Source organism: Ictalurus punctatus, chromosome 4 (genome assembly GCF_001660625.3).
Source record: "Ictalurus punctatus breed USDA103 chromosome 4, Coco_2.0, whole genome shotgun sequence".
NCBI classification, from domain to species: Eukaryota; Metazoa; Chordata; class Actinopteri; order Siluriformes; family Ictaluridae; genus Ictalurus; species Ictalurus punctatus.
In genome coordinates this window covers 286,710-302,500 of record NC_071284.1, presented here as the reverse complement: position 1 = coordinate 302,500, position 15,791 = coordinate 286,710, and the positions used below count along the sequence as shown (strand labels likewise).

The following is a 15,791-nucleotide window of genomic DNA, read 5'->3' as shown; positions in this document are numbered from 1 at the left end:
TTTCAGTATTACCATGACAACCACGACTTCATCATTGCTAACATTTGATAAATTGTAAGCTAGCTAGCTTAGCATGCCAAATCTGTAGATTTTCCAGGCATCACACTGTCATTCTCTAATAATTTAATTTAAATGTTGGACATGATTTGTCTAAAATCGTTGTGCATTTTGTGAATTTCATAAAATTGCAATAAATTTGAGTCAAATACAGTCCAATCTGAAAGTATTGGAACAGCGAGGCCAATTCTATTGTTTTCACTACACACTGAAGACATTTGGTTTTGAGATCAAAAGATGAATATGAGGCGATAGATCAGAATTTCCTCTTATATACATCGATACGTGTTAAAGTTAGAGCATGGCACCTTTTGTGGTGAACCACCCAATTTTTAGGTGCGCAAAAGTATAGGAACATGTAAGTCTGAACTCTTTTCTCAGCTTCAAAATGGCTTGAATTTCTCCCATAGACAGCTCTCTGATCTTCATGTTGGTTTATCCTTTTTAACAACAAATGCAGTCTTCACAGGTGAAACCCAGGGCCAAGCTAGACAATCAGAGCTATACATTCTTTAAACAATCAATTTAACAGGACACACCTGGGGAGCAAGAAATACCTGTCAGTCACATGTTCCAATATTGGTGAGTTCAAACAAAGTGACATGTTCTTAGTAGTTTATCACATCTAGATTTAAATATCAGGAAATGAAATCTGAAATTCTGATCCTTCTTTCATGTCAAATCCTAATGAAGAGCAAGAACAAAAGAATCGGCCTTGATGTTCCAATACTTTTGGAGGGAACTGTATCTAACTGTGTATCACCATCTTATACACTTAAACACCACACTGTAGACTGCAGGGTGAATGTGAATCTAGTTTAATAATTTTTTTTTGTGTGAGACGAGCGAGACGTGCGAGGTGTGTGACGTGTGTAGTGTGAGACGTGTGACGTGTGTGGTGTGTGAGACGTGTGGTGTGAGACGTGTGTGGTGTGTGAGATGTGTGTGACGTGTGCGGTGTGAGACGTGTGGTGGTCTGTGATGTGTGTGGTGTGAGATGTGTGGGGTGTGTGACGTGCGAGACGTGTGTGGTGTGTGATGGTGTGTGACGTGAGAGACATGTGTGGTGTGTGACGTGAGACATGTGAGATGTGTGTGGTGTGTGACGTGCGAAACGTGTGTGACGTGAGAGACGTGTGAGATGTGTGACGTGCGAAACGTGTGTAACGTGAGAGACGTGTGTGGTGTGTGACCTGAGAGACGTGTGAGGTGTGTGGTGGTGCGTGTGGTGTGTGACATGAGAGACGTGTGTGACGTGTGTGGTGTGTGACCTGAGAGACGTGCGAGACGTGTGTGGTGTGTGACGCGAGAGACGTGTGTGGTGTGTGAGATGTATTGTGGTGTGTGACGTGTGCGGTGTGAGACGTGTGTGACGTGAGTGGTGTGTGACGTGAGAGACGTGTGAGATGTGTGTGGTGTGTGACGTGCGAAACGTGTGTGACCTGAGAGACGTGTGAGGTGTGTGACGTGTGAGACGTGTGTGCTGTGTGACGTGAGAGACGTGTGTGCTGTGTGTGACGTGTGTGGTGCGAGACGTGTAACATTAAATCAGGAAGAACGTTTTTTAAAAGGTTGGGTGTCTTACAAAAGACGAAGTTCATCAGCTTCTGCACTTTAGAGTTAACTCCTCCCACACGGTACAGCCCCATCGTGTTAATACCTGATGAAGAAGAAAACAAGAAGAGAGAGACATATAGTAATTACACTCCACACACACGCACTCACACGCACTCACACACGCACTCACACACGCACTCACACACGCACTCACACACGCACTCACACACGCACTCACACACACATCAGGAGTGCTTCTTTAGTGTCCTGCTGTACGTTACCTCTCGCCTCGACCATGCTGACGCACTGCTTCACAAAGTTAAAGCCGGCTTCGTTCAGATGAGCTGCGAATAAACAAAAATACTCAAAATACTCAAAATACTCAGTGCATTTAACTTTCTGACTGTAAAGCAGATCAGAGCATCAACACACAAACCAGAGACATCTGAATAAACACTAACAATAAATACTGTAATAAACACTGTAATAATAACACTGTAATAATAAACACTAATAATAACACTAATGAACACTGTAATAATAACACTGTAATAAACACTAATAATAACACTGTAATAATAAACACTAATAATAACACTAATGAACACTGTAATAATAACACTGTAATAAACACTGCAATAATAACACTGTAATAATAAACACTGCAATGAGCACTGTAATGAACACTGTAAGGAACACTGTAAGGAACACTGTAAGGAACACTGTAAGGAACACTGTAAGGAACACTGTAAGGAACACTGTAAGGAAGAGGTCTGGACAGTGTTTAATGTAAAGATGAAGATGATGTACTCACTCTCCTCTTTCTTGCTCAGGACTGCAGGCAGGTTGTAAATCTAACACAGGAAATTAAACACTGACTGTAAACACACTTCAGAATGTGATAAACGTATACGTTATAAACTGAAAGGATTGAGATTAAACACCGCGGTGTTGACCAGGATGGAGCAGATACTGAAGATAAATGAATATCTGTAATAAATCACGGAATAATTCACTCGTCTTCAGTAAGCGCTTTCCCCTGTCAGGGTGCTGATAGATCCAGAGTCTATCCTCGGGGGAATTAGAGCATCCAATCCACCACCACCACCTCCACCACTGCCACTACCTCCAACACTGCCACACCCACCGCCAACTCCACCACTGCCACTACCTCCAACACTGCCACACCCACCGCCAACCCCACCACTGCCACTACCTCCAACACTGCCACACCCACCACCAACTCCACCACTGCCACACCCACCACCACTACCACCACCACCACCGCCACTACCACTACCTCCACCACTGCCACACCCACCACCACCTCCACCAACTCCACTACCACTACCTCCAACAATGCCACACCCACCACCACTACCACTACCTCCACCACCGCCACTACCTCCACCACTGCCACACCCACCACCACCAACTCCACTACCTCCAGCAATGCCACACCCACCACCACTACCACCACCTCCACCACCGCCACTACCTCCACCACTGCCACACCCACCACCACCAACTCCACTACCACTACCTCCAACAATGCCACACCCACCACCACCACCTCCACCAACTCCACTACCACCAACACTGCCACACCCATCACCACCACCTCCAACACTGCCACACCCACCACCACTGCCACTACCTCCAACACTGCCACACCCACCACCACTACCTTCACCACCGCCACTACCACCACCTCCACCACTGCCACACCCACCACCACCTCCACCAACTCCACCACCTCCACCACTGCCACACCCACCACCACCTCCACCAACTCCACCACCTCCAACACTGCCACACCCACCACCACTGCCACTACCTCCACCACTGCCACACCCACCACCACCTCCACCAACTCCACTACCACCAACACTGCCACACCCACCACCACCACCTCCAACACTGCCACACCCACCACCACCATTACCACCGCCACTACCAACAACACTGCCACACCCACCACCACCTCCACCACTGCCACTACCACTACCTCCAACACTGCCACACCCACCACCACTACCACCAGCACCACCACTACCTCCACTCTGCAGGCTTAACATTTACAAAAAACAACTGCAATTTTAATTCAAAGCTCTTGACGAGAGTCCGCATTTAACCAACAGCAGAGACACAAATAAATTTAAAGCTCATAGTCTGATTTCCAGGATTATAATCAGACGAGCTGCGGAGAGAAAGGTGGAGAGAAAGATGGAAATGATGGTGATGATGAGAAACTTACTGGCTCTTTGCCATCCATCGCTTCCAGCCACATCCTCCTGTTAGATTCAGACAGAGCCTGCAGGGTGATGATACCATGTCTAACATACACACACACACACACACACACACACACACACACACACAGTTTACTCCAACTCACTTAGAATGCAAGCTGTCTTTGGGCAGCTGTTTTTAACATCTGTTTGTTTGTCTCTCGATCACACAGTTCAGCAGTTGTAATACAAATAAAATGTTATAATTTAGTAAAATGTGAAAACATGAAAATGGACAAACGTATATTTTTTCACATTGTGAGAATATTATGAAAGAAATATATGATTATTAATCCTACTTTTATTCACTTCAAACTTAAATCATCTTCTGTTCTGCTGGATAATCGGATTATTTCTAAAAATAGATGTTTACAGAACAGAAACGTGAAGCTGAAAGCCAGTAAACGTGTTAAATCACACTGCAGTTAGTTCTGCGTTGTTAATGCACGTTTTCATCCTCAGGGTGTTTATACATCTTTAGACAAGCTGAAGAATTTACTGCGTATCTGACAGATTATTTTATTATTTTGATTAATCACTGGAGGAAAGTTTCATAAAGGAAACTCGAGCTGAATCTGATTATCAAACCCGTGAGTCTGGAGATTTAAACATCACAGTCAGCAGGGGGCGCTAACAGTTTAGCTCACACGGTATCTACGAGGCGGCTGAAACGAGCAGACGATAAAAAACCTACAGAATGATCCAACGAGCCGCACGAGCCATGGCTGAGGCGTGAACTGAGCACTTCACACTGATGTATGTCTGCTTTCAGGGATAATTTCACATCATAAGCACTCATTAGTTCCACTTTAACACTTAAGATTTTGTAGTTTTTCTATTTCTATTAACACCTCCTGAGTTCCAGCGATTCCTCAGTTCCCAGCTGTGAAGTCTGCGCTAATACGTCTGAGATTACAAATAACTGCTCCTCACTCGGCCGTGAACTTTATGTTTTATTCGAACGCAGATCAACAGCTATTAATCCGCTCCTCCGAGCAGGTCAGTACCCGAGCTCGGGTTAGAAACTGTTTCTACTTCAATCTGCGTTTGAATCCGTGTGATTAAAGAGGCTGGAGGAAACACGTCCCTCTGCTTCTCCAGCGTGAACGTGGAGCTTGTTGAATTGCCTCATTAATATAAAGAGTCGGTTTGATGCCTCGGTGTGCGGCCGTCGCTTTTCCTCCATCGCATGCGAGAGGTGCAAATTAGAGCCGAAACCACGGAGACGCTCTCAAACCGTGATATTAACTATCGCCGCGTCAAGGGAGGCTTTGTGCAGAACAACACAATCACGCGATGATAAAAACACACTAAATTAAAGTGATTATGTGAGAGGAGATGATTTGCAGGTGAGCTGAGATCAGTGCAGTGCGCATTCATGCCCTCACACCTCCTCAACATCTGGCGGCAGAGGAACGTGTGGAATTTAATCAAACCAGAAAAACAATCAAAACATGTCTGATCAGAATTACAGCAGTGTGAATGGAATTTAAAAAGCGATGCTCATGCAGGTGGACATGAAACACACACACACACACACACACACACACACACACACACACACACACACACACACACACACACACAGAGGAAATGTCACATACCGAACTTTACAGAAAAACTGTAGGGGTCTGAAAAGAGATCCACGACACACAGCGTTTCTACATCGTCATAAAACACAAAGAAATCACAGAACGCACACAGAACAGTTCATCAGACACCAGACAACATCTGTACATCCACATCACACACATTACATACCTAATAAACACTCTGTGTGTGTGTGTTTTACAGTACAATACTGAGTGAAGAAGCAGAGTTACTGTGCTACTAACAGCACGGCCCTAAGTGTTTTATTCCTCTGACACAGTAACTTCACAACATTACAACATTTATTAGTTCATGATTAAACATCTAAAAAAAACAAGTGCTGCAATTAGCAAATAAAAAAATGTGTGTAATGGTTGATGTGGTGAAGCTTTCCGTAATTTATATAACATGTATGTAAGGAGTCTCCAGTGTCAGTGCTGTGTAACAGTCAGAGGTAAAGATAACTAAGGTAACTAAGTTTCATATCACAGAGGAGTTTACACTTCTTTGAGAGAAAATATAGAGAGAGAATAGAGAGAGGGAATAAAGAGAGAGGGAATAGAGAGAGGGAATAGAGAGAGGGAATAGAGAGAGAGGGAATAGAGAGAGGGAATAGAGAGAGAGGGAATAGAGAGAGGGAATAGAGAGAGGGAATAGAGAGAGAGAATAGAGAGAGAGGGAATAGAGAGAGGGAATAGAGAGAGAGAATAAAGAGAGAGGGAATAAAGAGAGAGAATAGAGAGAGGGAATAGAGAGAGAGAATAGAGAGAGAGAATAGAGAGAGAGAATAGAGAGAGGGAATAGAGAGAGAGAATAGAGAGAGAGAACAGAGAGAGAGAATAGAGAGAGGGAATAGAGAGAGAGAATAGAGAGAGAGAACAGAGAGAGAGAATAGAGAGAGGGAATAGAGAGAGGGAATAGAGAGAGGGAATGGAGAGAGGGAATAAAGAGAGAATAGAGAGAGGGAATAGAGAGAGGGAATAGAGAGAGGGAATAGAGAGAGGGATGGTGAGGGAATAGAGAGAGGGAATAGAGAGAGGGAATAGAGAGAGGGATGGTGAGGGAATAGAGAGAGAATAGAGAGAGAGAAGAGAGAGAGAGGGAATAAAGAGAGGGAATAAAGAGAGGGAATAGAGAGAGAATAAAGAGAGGGAATAGAGAGAGGGAATAAAGAGAGGGAATAGAGAGAGGGAATAGAGAGAGGGAATAGAGAGAGAGAATAAAGAGAGAGGGAATAAAGAGAGGGAATAGAGAGAGGGGTGGTGAGGGAATGAGTGTTTATAGCTGCTATAATGTAAGTGACAACAGGAACTCACTGTTTAACCAAAATTAAATGTAACTATAAACGGATAAAAAGTATCACATGTTCTTTAATAAATAATAAGAGGAATAAAACACTTGGGGACGTGCTATTATAATAAAATAATAACTTATTATATTATTATCTTGGATGGTATGGGGTGCATTAGTGCCTCTGGAATGTGCATCTGCTTCCATCCAGATTCCATCCCATCTTTACTTCTGAAAGACTCCGCCTCTCTAAGATCCTCTTTTTATACCCAATCACGTTACTGCCCTGTTCCCAATCAACCTCCAGCTGTTTCTTTTTACTCACACTTACATTTCCAGTCGTTTGTTTCCCCTGTCCCAACTTTTTTGGGACGTGTTGCTGCCATCGAACTCAAAATTACTTATTTTTTCCTTAAAACGGTTCATTTCCTCAGTTTAAACATTTGATATGTTTTCTGTGTCCCATTGTGAATAACATACGGCTTTATGAGATTCACAGATCACTGCGTTCTGTTCTATTGACATTTTACACAGCGTCCCAACTTTTTTGGAATTGGGGTTGTATTAGCTGATGATGAATAAATTAAAGCTGAACTAAAGTACGATATTTAATAAGAGAGGAAACAGCAGGAAGTGTGTAGAGCTGCAGAGACAGAACCAGGAGACGTGTAGTGCAGAACCGCGGGTTCGGGTTACAGGACGTCTCTAATCATGCTCTTCAGTTTATTTATAAACTTCACTTTATTCTCGGTTCTTATCCTCGTCTCCACCTTGTGTACATCATCAACCGTGATGGACACACACACACACACACACACACACACACACACACACACACAACACAACACAAACAACACAACACAAACAACACACTGAGCGTGTGTGTATAGCAGTATGAGAATGTTTGTGTGTGTGTGTGTGTGTGTATAGCAGTATGTTGTATAGCAGTATGAGTGTGTGTGTGTGTGTGTGTGTGTGTATAGCAGTATGAGAGTGTGTGTGTGTGTGTCAGTATGACAGTGTGTGTGTGTGTATAGCAGTATGAGAGTGTGTGTGTGTGTGTGTGTGTATAGCAGTATGAGAGTGTGTGTGTGTGTGTGTGTAGCAGTATGAGAGTGTGTGTGTGTGTGTGTATAGCAGTATGAGAGTGTGTGTTTGTGTGTGTGTGTAGCAGTATGAGAGTGTGTGTGTAGCAGTATGAGAGTGCGTGTGTGTGTGTGTTTGTGTGTGTGTGTATAGCAGTATGTGTGTATAGCAGTATGAGAGTGTGTGTGTGTGTGTGTGTGTGTGTGTGTGTGTATAGCAGTATGTGTGTATAGCAGTATGAGAGTGCGTGTGTGTGTGCGTGTGTGTGTGTGTGTGTGTGTATAGCAGTATGAGAGTGCGTGTGTGTGTGTGTGTTTGTGTGTATAGCAGTATGTGTGTATAGCAGTATGAGAGTGCGTGTGTGTGTGTGTGTGTGTGTGTGTGTGTGTGTGTGTGTGTGTGTGTGTGTTCACCTCTCCATCACCTCCACGTCGAAGCAGAAGCGTTTATCGATGGAGTTTGTTTTTCTCCTGATGCAGGACTTCAGCTTGAACACTTCAGGAGGATTTAACACCAGCTCAGTCTACACCACAGATACACCAGAGGAACACGGAGAGAGCCACTCATCACCCGTCTTTATATATTCATACGTCTATATATTCATACGTCTATATATTCATACGCCTTTATATTCATACATCTACGGTATATATTTATACATCTATATATTTATAAATGTATATATTTATAGACTCAGTGTTTCTGTTGCACTGAATCTGATCAGCAGTCTTGTGCAGTTTAATGTAACAGGTTAATTATTATAATTAGAGGTTAAAAATCTCACAGTTACAAAGTAAAGTATTTTAAAACTTTTAAAAGAAGAAAATTAATTCCCGTACAGTTTCACCTGAGAGATGTATTTATTCTTTTATTGAGACTATTTGAGTTGAGTTTAATTCTTATTCATAATTTTGCACTTATAGTTTATTTCTCCTGAACTGCTCTGTGAAGAGAGGTAAAGTCCCAGTGGAGTGATTTAATGATTTAATAGTCAAAGAATTTATTGTGCGACCTGAACATCATCTTTGTGATATAAACACAGAGTGATGTTTCAGATAATATAAAATGACCCAACATGACACACCATAACCTCCCCATAACCTCCTCATAACCTCCCCATAACATCCCCATAACCTCCTCAAAATCTCCCCATAACGTCCCCATAACCTCCTCATAACCTCCCCATAACCTCCTCAAAATCTCCCCATAACCTCCTCAAAATCTCCCCATAACCTCCTCATAACCTCTTCATAACCTCCCCATAACCTCCTCAAAATCTCCCCATAACGTCCACATAACCTCCCCATAACCTCCCCATAACCTCCACATAACCTCCACATAACCTCCTCAAAATCACCCCATAACCTCCTCATAACCTCCCCATAACCTCCCCATAACCTCCCCATAACCTCCCCATAACCTCCTCATAACCTCCTCATAACCTCCTCATAATCTCCCTGAAATCTCGGCACCTGTTTGTTGGTGGTCTTGGTCTCGGTGTTGGTCACGGTGAAGGTATTACTCGCTTTATCATAAGTGCAGTAATGTCGTGTCCAGGCACAGCCCAAAGGTCCTGAAACACCAGATATAAAGTGTTTATTCTCTCTTCTCTCACACACAGCTGGTATTTTAGCTCAGATTCTCTGAAGTTCTCAGAGTAAGTTCATTCATTCACTCCTTCATCTTCAGTAAGAACTTTATCCGGGTCAGGGTGACGAACCTGGGAATACCAGGCGTGAAGTGGGAATACTCCTGTCATTCAAGTGAATAATAAAGAATGAGAAAATTATTTCACTACAAACTGCACACTTACATTTTTCTGGGTTCCTTTCGGGTTCTTTATATGTAGCTTCCTAAATATTTCACTTGGAAAACTCGCTGCTGTCGGGTTCAACATAGAAACGTTAAGGGTTCCCGTGAAAACTGAAAACTCTAAGAGGTTCCACATTTAACCTTTCTGAGGCTGTGTTCAGTCGTCTTTGTTGGTGCATCCAGAGGAACTTTGTTTTTCTTTTTTTACTCGTATCCATTACACAATGAGGCTTTTTGGAAATCTTGATAAAAAAAAGTATATTAAGTATAAAATCTCCTGTTCTCACTCATCCCACAAAATAATGATTATATTGAACTATAAAGAAATTCAGGGTTAAGTAAAGAAATCTATCACTTTGTGGGATGCAAAACACACACCATCAGGTGACGTAAAGACTCTTTAAAAAGTTAGAGCATTGTTTTCATAAGTAACAGCTGAAGTGTCCAGTAAGGTGTGACTAAGACAGAAAGGCAGCAGTACTACCAGCAGGGGGCAGCATTCCTCTTCCCTCTCTCCATCTTTCTCTCTCACACACACACCACTGATTAACTCCTCAGACAAAGCTCATGTTTTTGCATTTTCTCTGCTGTTTGAAAGTTAAAATGAGGAGCTGAGAGCATCGTACAGAAGATGAAAGGATGAATATCAAAGACCAGCGAAGAGAAACTTCATCAACCAGAACACAGCTCTGCTGAAGCCTGAGCTCACTCTTCTAATGATATATCTGTCTATTAATATGAACAAACCAAAAGTGGGGAGACAGACAGAAAGAGAGACAGACAGACAGAAAGAGAGACAGACAGACAGAGAGAGAGAGAGAGACAGAAAGAGAGAGAGAGAGACAGATAGAGAGAGAGACAGACAGAGAGAGAGACAGACAGACAGGGAGAGATAGACAGATAGAGAGAAAGACAGACAGCGAGAGAGAGAGACAGATAGAGAGAGAGAGACGGGTACGTTTTTCCTGGATGTACAGGTAGCCCTCCATGGTCCACTGTCCCGGTGGTTTCTGGTCCTGATCTGCAGATCTCACTCTGTTCATCAGTTTCTCCACCTCCTGCTTAGTGCTCAGAAAGTTGTTCCGAGTCTAAACACACACACACACACACACACACACACACACACACACACACACACACACAGAGGCATGTGACAGAAAGCTGTCAGGTTAGAGCTGCATTTTTATTTAATCTATGGCAGAAAAACATTGAATGGACACACAGTCCGACAGTCAGACAGATACACAGTCAGACAGACAGAAAGACAGACACACATTCAGATAGACAGACAGACACACAGTCAGACAGACAGACAGATACACAGTCAGACAGATACACAGTCAGACAGATACACAGTCAGACAGACAGACAGACACACATTCAGACAGACAGACAGACACACATTCAGACAGACAGACAGACACACAGTCAGACAGACAGACAGACAGACAGACAGACACACAGTCAGACAGATACACAGTCAGACAGAGACAGATACGCAATCAGACAGACAGACAGACAGTCAGACAGACAGATACACAGTCAGACAGACTGATACACAGTCAGTCAGACAGACAGACAGATACACAGTCAGACAGATACACAGTCAGACAGACAGACATACAGTCAGACACACAGACACACAGTCAGACAGACAGACAGTCAGACAGACAGACACACAGTCAGACAGATACACAGTCAGACAGACAGACATACAGTCAGACATAATTTTATTAGATTATTACTGTTGTAATGTTTTAATGCGTCTCGTCTCATTAATATTAATGGCGGTTTGATGTTATTTTTATTTCTCTGTATATAGTTATATAGTTATATAGTTATATAGTTATACAGTTACACAGTTGTATAGTTATAAAGTTATACAGTTACACAGTTGTATAGTTTTGATAGGATTTCGGCTGTCACTGGGTGTAGTGATGATATCAATGTTGATGAAACTCTGAACTCTTCCTGCAGCTCTGTGATCATTACAGCATCATGTGACTGTAGATGAATTACTGAATGTTTAAGCTCTTCCAGCACCGTGATAAATCACTGGAGACTTGGATTTAGATTAGAAATGTTCCTTCTGATGTAAAAAGAACAAGGTGAGGAACAGGAAGGGAGATTTTCTTACTGCACTCTGATCTCTTCTCCACAGCTCTCTCCCAACATCACGCCTTTTCTATTTCTGAAGTCACTCTGTGCTTTATGGAGTGGAAATGTCTGTAATTTCCTCTCAGTAATTTATCGTGTTTTTGTAAAGGTATTGTAGAAATCGGTGAGCTGCACAAAAGCTGTGCTTTAAAAAAAAAAGCATTGAAAGATAATTAGCAAAACCATGAAACACGTCAAAAAGAACGATTAGCGTAAACCTGAAAATGGCTCAAAAACACAATGAGCAGGTTTTTAGAGCCTCGGGTTCATTTCCGGAATCATTAGAAATTCAAAGGGAGAGAGAGAGACAGGTAGAGAGACAGACAGAGAGACAGACAGAGAGACAGGTAGAGAGACAGACAGAGAAAGAAACAAACAGAGATAGAGGAACAGAGACAGAGGGAAAGACATTAATAGAGACAGTGAGACAGATTGACAGACAGACAGAGAGACAGACAGAGAGACAGACAGAGAGACAGACAGAGAGACAGACAGTGGCTCACTTCAGGACTCATTAGAGATTGCATCGAGATTGTTTGAGCTTAAAAAGAAAGTGTATTAATTGAGATACATAGAATACGGTAGAGAAAACACGCACTCACACGCACTCACACGCACTCACACGCACTCACACGCACTCACACGCACTCACACGCACTCACACGCACTCACACGCACTCACACGCACTCACACGCACTCACACGCACACTTACATTCTGCAGGTTGAACTGGAGCTGCTGTTTATAAGGTTCGAAGTCTTGAGCCAGTTCATATCCCTGATGGTAGAAAGTAAATAAACCATGCAGGAAAGCCAGGAGCTGCAACAAACAACAACAGAATGCGTGTGTGAGTGTTGTGTGTGTGTGTTGGTTATGTGTGTATATGTGTGAGAGAGTACGAGTGTGATTGTTGTGTGTGTGTGTGTGTGTTGTGTAAGTAAGGAGTCTGATGTTCTTGTGATAAACTCTGAGCTTCACGGGGTTTTAAACTCATACTGCTGGAACGTGTCACTGTTTAACCGCCTGTGTTACTCCACTGCACACACACACACACACACACACACACACACACACACACACACACACACACACTCTCTCACACATATACACACATACACAACACACACACTCACTATAGACACACAACACACACACTCACTCTCACACAAACACACACAACTCACAAATATACACAACACACACACACTCAAAACACACACACACACACACACATTCTCTCACACATATACACAACACACACTCACTCTCTCTCACACATACACAACACACACACTCACAATACACACACACAACCTCTCACACAAACACACACACAACTCACACATATACACAACACACACTAACACACACTCACAACACACACACAACACACACTCTCTCTCACACAAACACACACAACTCACACATATACACACATACACACACACTCACTCTCTCTCACACATACACACACACACAACTCACACATATACACACATGCACAACACACACACACAACACACACATATACACAACACACACTCACAACACACACTCACAACACACACTCTCTCTCACACAAACACACACAACTCACACATATACACTCACACTCACACACACACTCACATACACACACACTCACACACACACTCACACACACACTCACTCACACACACACACACACACTCACACACACACACTCACACACACACTCACACACACACACTCACACACACACTCACACACACACACACACACTCACACACACACTAAATATAGCCTTAAATACTGCGCAGTAGTTCTCCACAGAGACGGAGGCTGCAGATTTCTCCATCATGTCGGAGTTAAATGTGAAGTTTATTTTTGCCTGCAGCTCTTTTCTCTTCTTCTCCGTACACACAGGACGTTTTTATAAAGTTTTCTCCAAGCTTTCTCACACAGAAGTGGTGTTAATTGACTACTCTGCATTATTATGGATCCCAGTGGAGCTCACACACACACACACACACACACACCAAACTCCAGAAACATGCATAATTAACTTATATACAGTGTGTATCATTTACTGTGGGAGCTTCTGGAATAAATACAGCTCATAATCACGTCTGGTCTTTTCCCTCAGGAACACCAGCACTTCCTCCCTTTCGTAATAACAACACACTCGCCATGTTAACACATGATGAGGATAAACATGATTAAACACAATGAAACTACTATTTCACTACACACATACACACATACACACACACACTCACACTCAGACGCGCGCTCACACACACACACTCTGTCTCTCTCTCACACACACACACACACACACACACACACACACACACACACACACACACACACACACACACACACAAAAACCTCTTAAATTTACATCCACTTTAAGTCAGAATTCCTGAAGGGACCTCAGAGCTGGACCTCATCATCACAGCGCTGGAGGAAGCCGGTGTGGAGATTTTCTGACTGAGACTCTGATTTGACTTTAGTTTAGAAACACATGCCACTGCAGTGCACTCCTCGGTGCTCACAGTGATGAGCACAGTGATGAGCACAGTGATGAGCACAGTGATGAGCACAGTGATGAGACAGTGATGAGCACAGTGATGAGACAGTGATGAGCACAGTGATGAGCACGTCAGAATGAAGCGCAGCCAAAAATCTTACCGGCTCAACAAACTCAAACTTCTTCTTCTCCTGCACCTCCTGGATTTTGAAGACATACTCGAGTGAGGCGTCATAGAACAGCAGCCTCTCTTTATCGATCTGAGCATCAGCCTGTAAAACCAAAATATATCATTAACCTGGAACACACACACATACACACACATGTTTGAGCTGTGGTTAATGGTTACATCTCTGATTCTGGTTCAGAATCATGTTCCCAACCAGTTCCTCCAGGAGGAACTCATCACAGAGGTTAATCATTGAAACATTGGATTCCTGAAGTCCGACCTCACACCCAGAACCAGTACAATGCTCTTTAACACGCTCCGGGTCCTGGTTTATAAAAATACCAGTCAGGAACAGAAGGTCACAGCCTGAATGTTCCTATGACTCACCTCCTGGAGCGAGGACTCCTTCTTCTTTGAAGACAGGTTGAGATGTTTCTCCAGGGATGAGTAGTACTTCTCACTCTCTTTAATGAACTTCTTCTTTCCTTCCTATCACAAGTGAACAAACAAACAAACAAAAATGACCTGACTTTCTGATTTCCTGCCTCAAGACACAGGACTGATGTGTGAGGACTGGAGACTTCCAGTAACTGACTGCAGTGCATTGTGGGATTCAGGATTCTTTGCTATACCTGCAAACATCCCTAACTCCAACATCTCCAAACTCATATAACTCTAACATCACCAAACACATGCAACAGAGTAAATGCACCAGATTTAAGCTGTAATGTTTCAGACCGACCTCTAGGTGGCCCTGTGATTCTGTACTAATCCATCACAGAGGAACATCTGGCTAGAGACAGAGAGCAAGAGAGTGAGTGAGAGAGAGAGAGAGAGCAAGAGAGTGAGTGAGAGAGAAAGAGAGAGAGAGAGAGAGAGAAAGAGAGAGAGAGAGAGAGAGAGAGAGAGAGAGAGAAAGAGAGAGAGAGAGAGAGAGAAAGAGAGAGAGAGAGAGAGAGAGAGAGAAAGAGAGAGAGAGAGAGAGAGAGAGAAAGAGAGAGAGAGACAGAGAGACAGAGAGAGAGAAAGAGAGACAGAGAGACAGAGAGAGAGAGAGAGAGAGAGAGAGACAGAGAGACAGAGAGAGAGAGAGAGAGAGAGAAAAAGGTATCTTCTTCACCAGTGTTCCTTTTTACACAAACCCTGCTCTGCTCTGACAGAATGAATAGTGCTCCTCCTGATGGTATCTGTGTAGAACACTGTATCCGCTCCACATGCTGTGGTACCAACATCTGATTTCAGGTGATACCGTGTGATGTCATCCCAGGGT

At 43.2% G+C, this 15,791-nt stretch overlaps 1 protein-coding gene across 4 annotated transcripts in view; it reads right to left on the bottom strand.

Moving 5' to 3' along the window:
• LOC108264155 (rho GTPase-activating protein 42) overlaps positions 1-15,791 on the bottom strand; it is a 74,768-nt gene that overhangs the window by 14,260 nt on the left and 44,717 nt on the right. For 2 of the 4 annotated variants that reach the window (XR_008393829.1, XM_053677760.1), the window contains exons 5-15: positions 14,909-15,010; positions 14,514-14,624; positions 12,555-12,659; positions 10,642-10,771; positions 9,344-9,444; positions 8,285-8,394; positions 5,510-5,566; positions 3,872-3,950; positions 2,429-2,468; positions 1,896-1,958; positions 1,643-1,717 (exon numbers count right to left, since the gene is read on the bottom strand). Coding sequence is in view for 3 of the 4 variants with exons in the window: in XM_053677760.1 (XP_053533735.1) it covers positions 1,643-1,717; positions 1,896-1,958; positions 2,429-2,468; positions 3,872-3,950; positions 5,510-5,566; positions 8,285-8,394; positions 9,344-9,444; positions 10,642-10,771; positions 12,555-12,659; positions 14,514-14,624; positions 14,909-15,010 (973 nt within the window). In the remaining variant the exon portion in view is untranslated. The remainder of the gene's footprint in view (positions 1-1,642; positions 1,718-1,895; positions 1,959-2,428; positions 2,469-3,871; positions 3,951-5,509; positions 5,567-8,284; positions 8,395-9,343; positions 9,445-10,641; positions 10,772-12,554; positions 12,660-14,513; positions 14,625-14,908; positions 15,011-15,791) is intronic. The other 2 variants (XM_053677761.1, XM_053677762.1) reach the window with 2 other exon arrangements.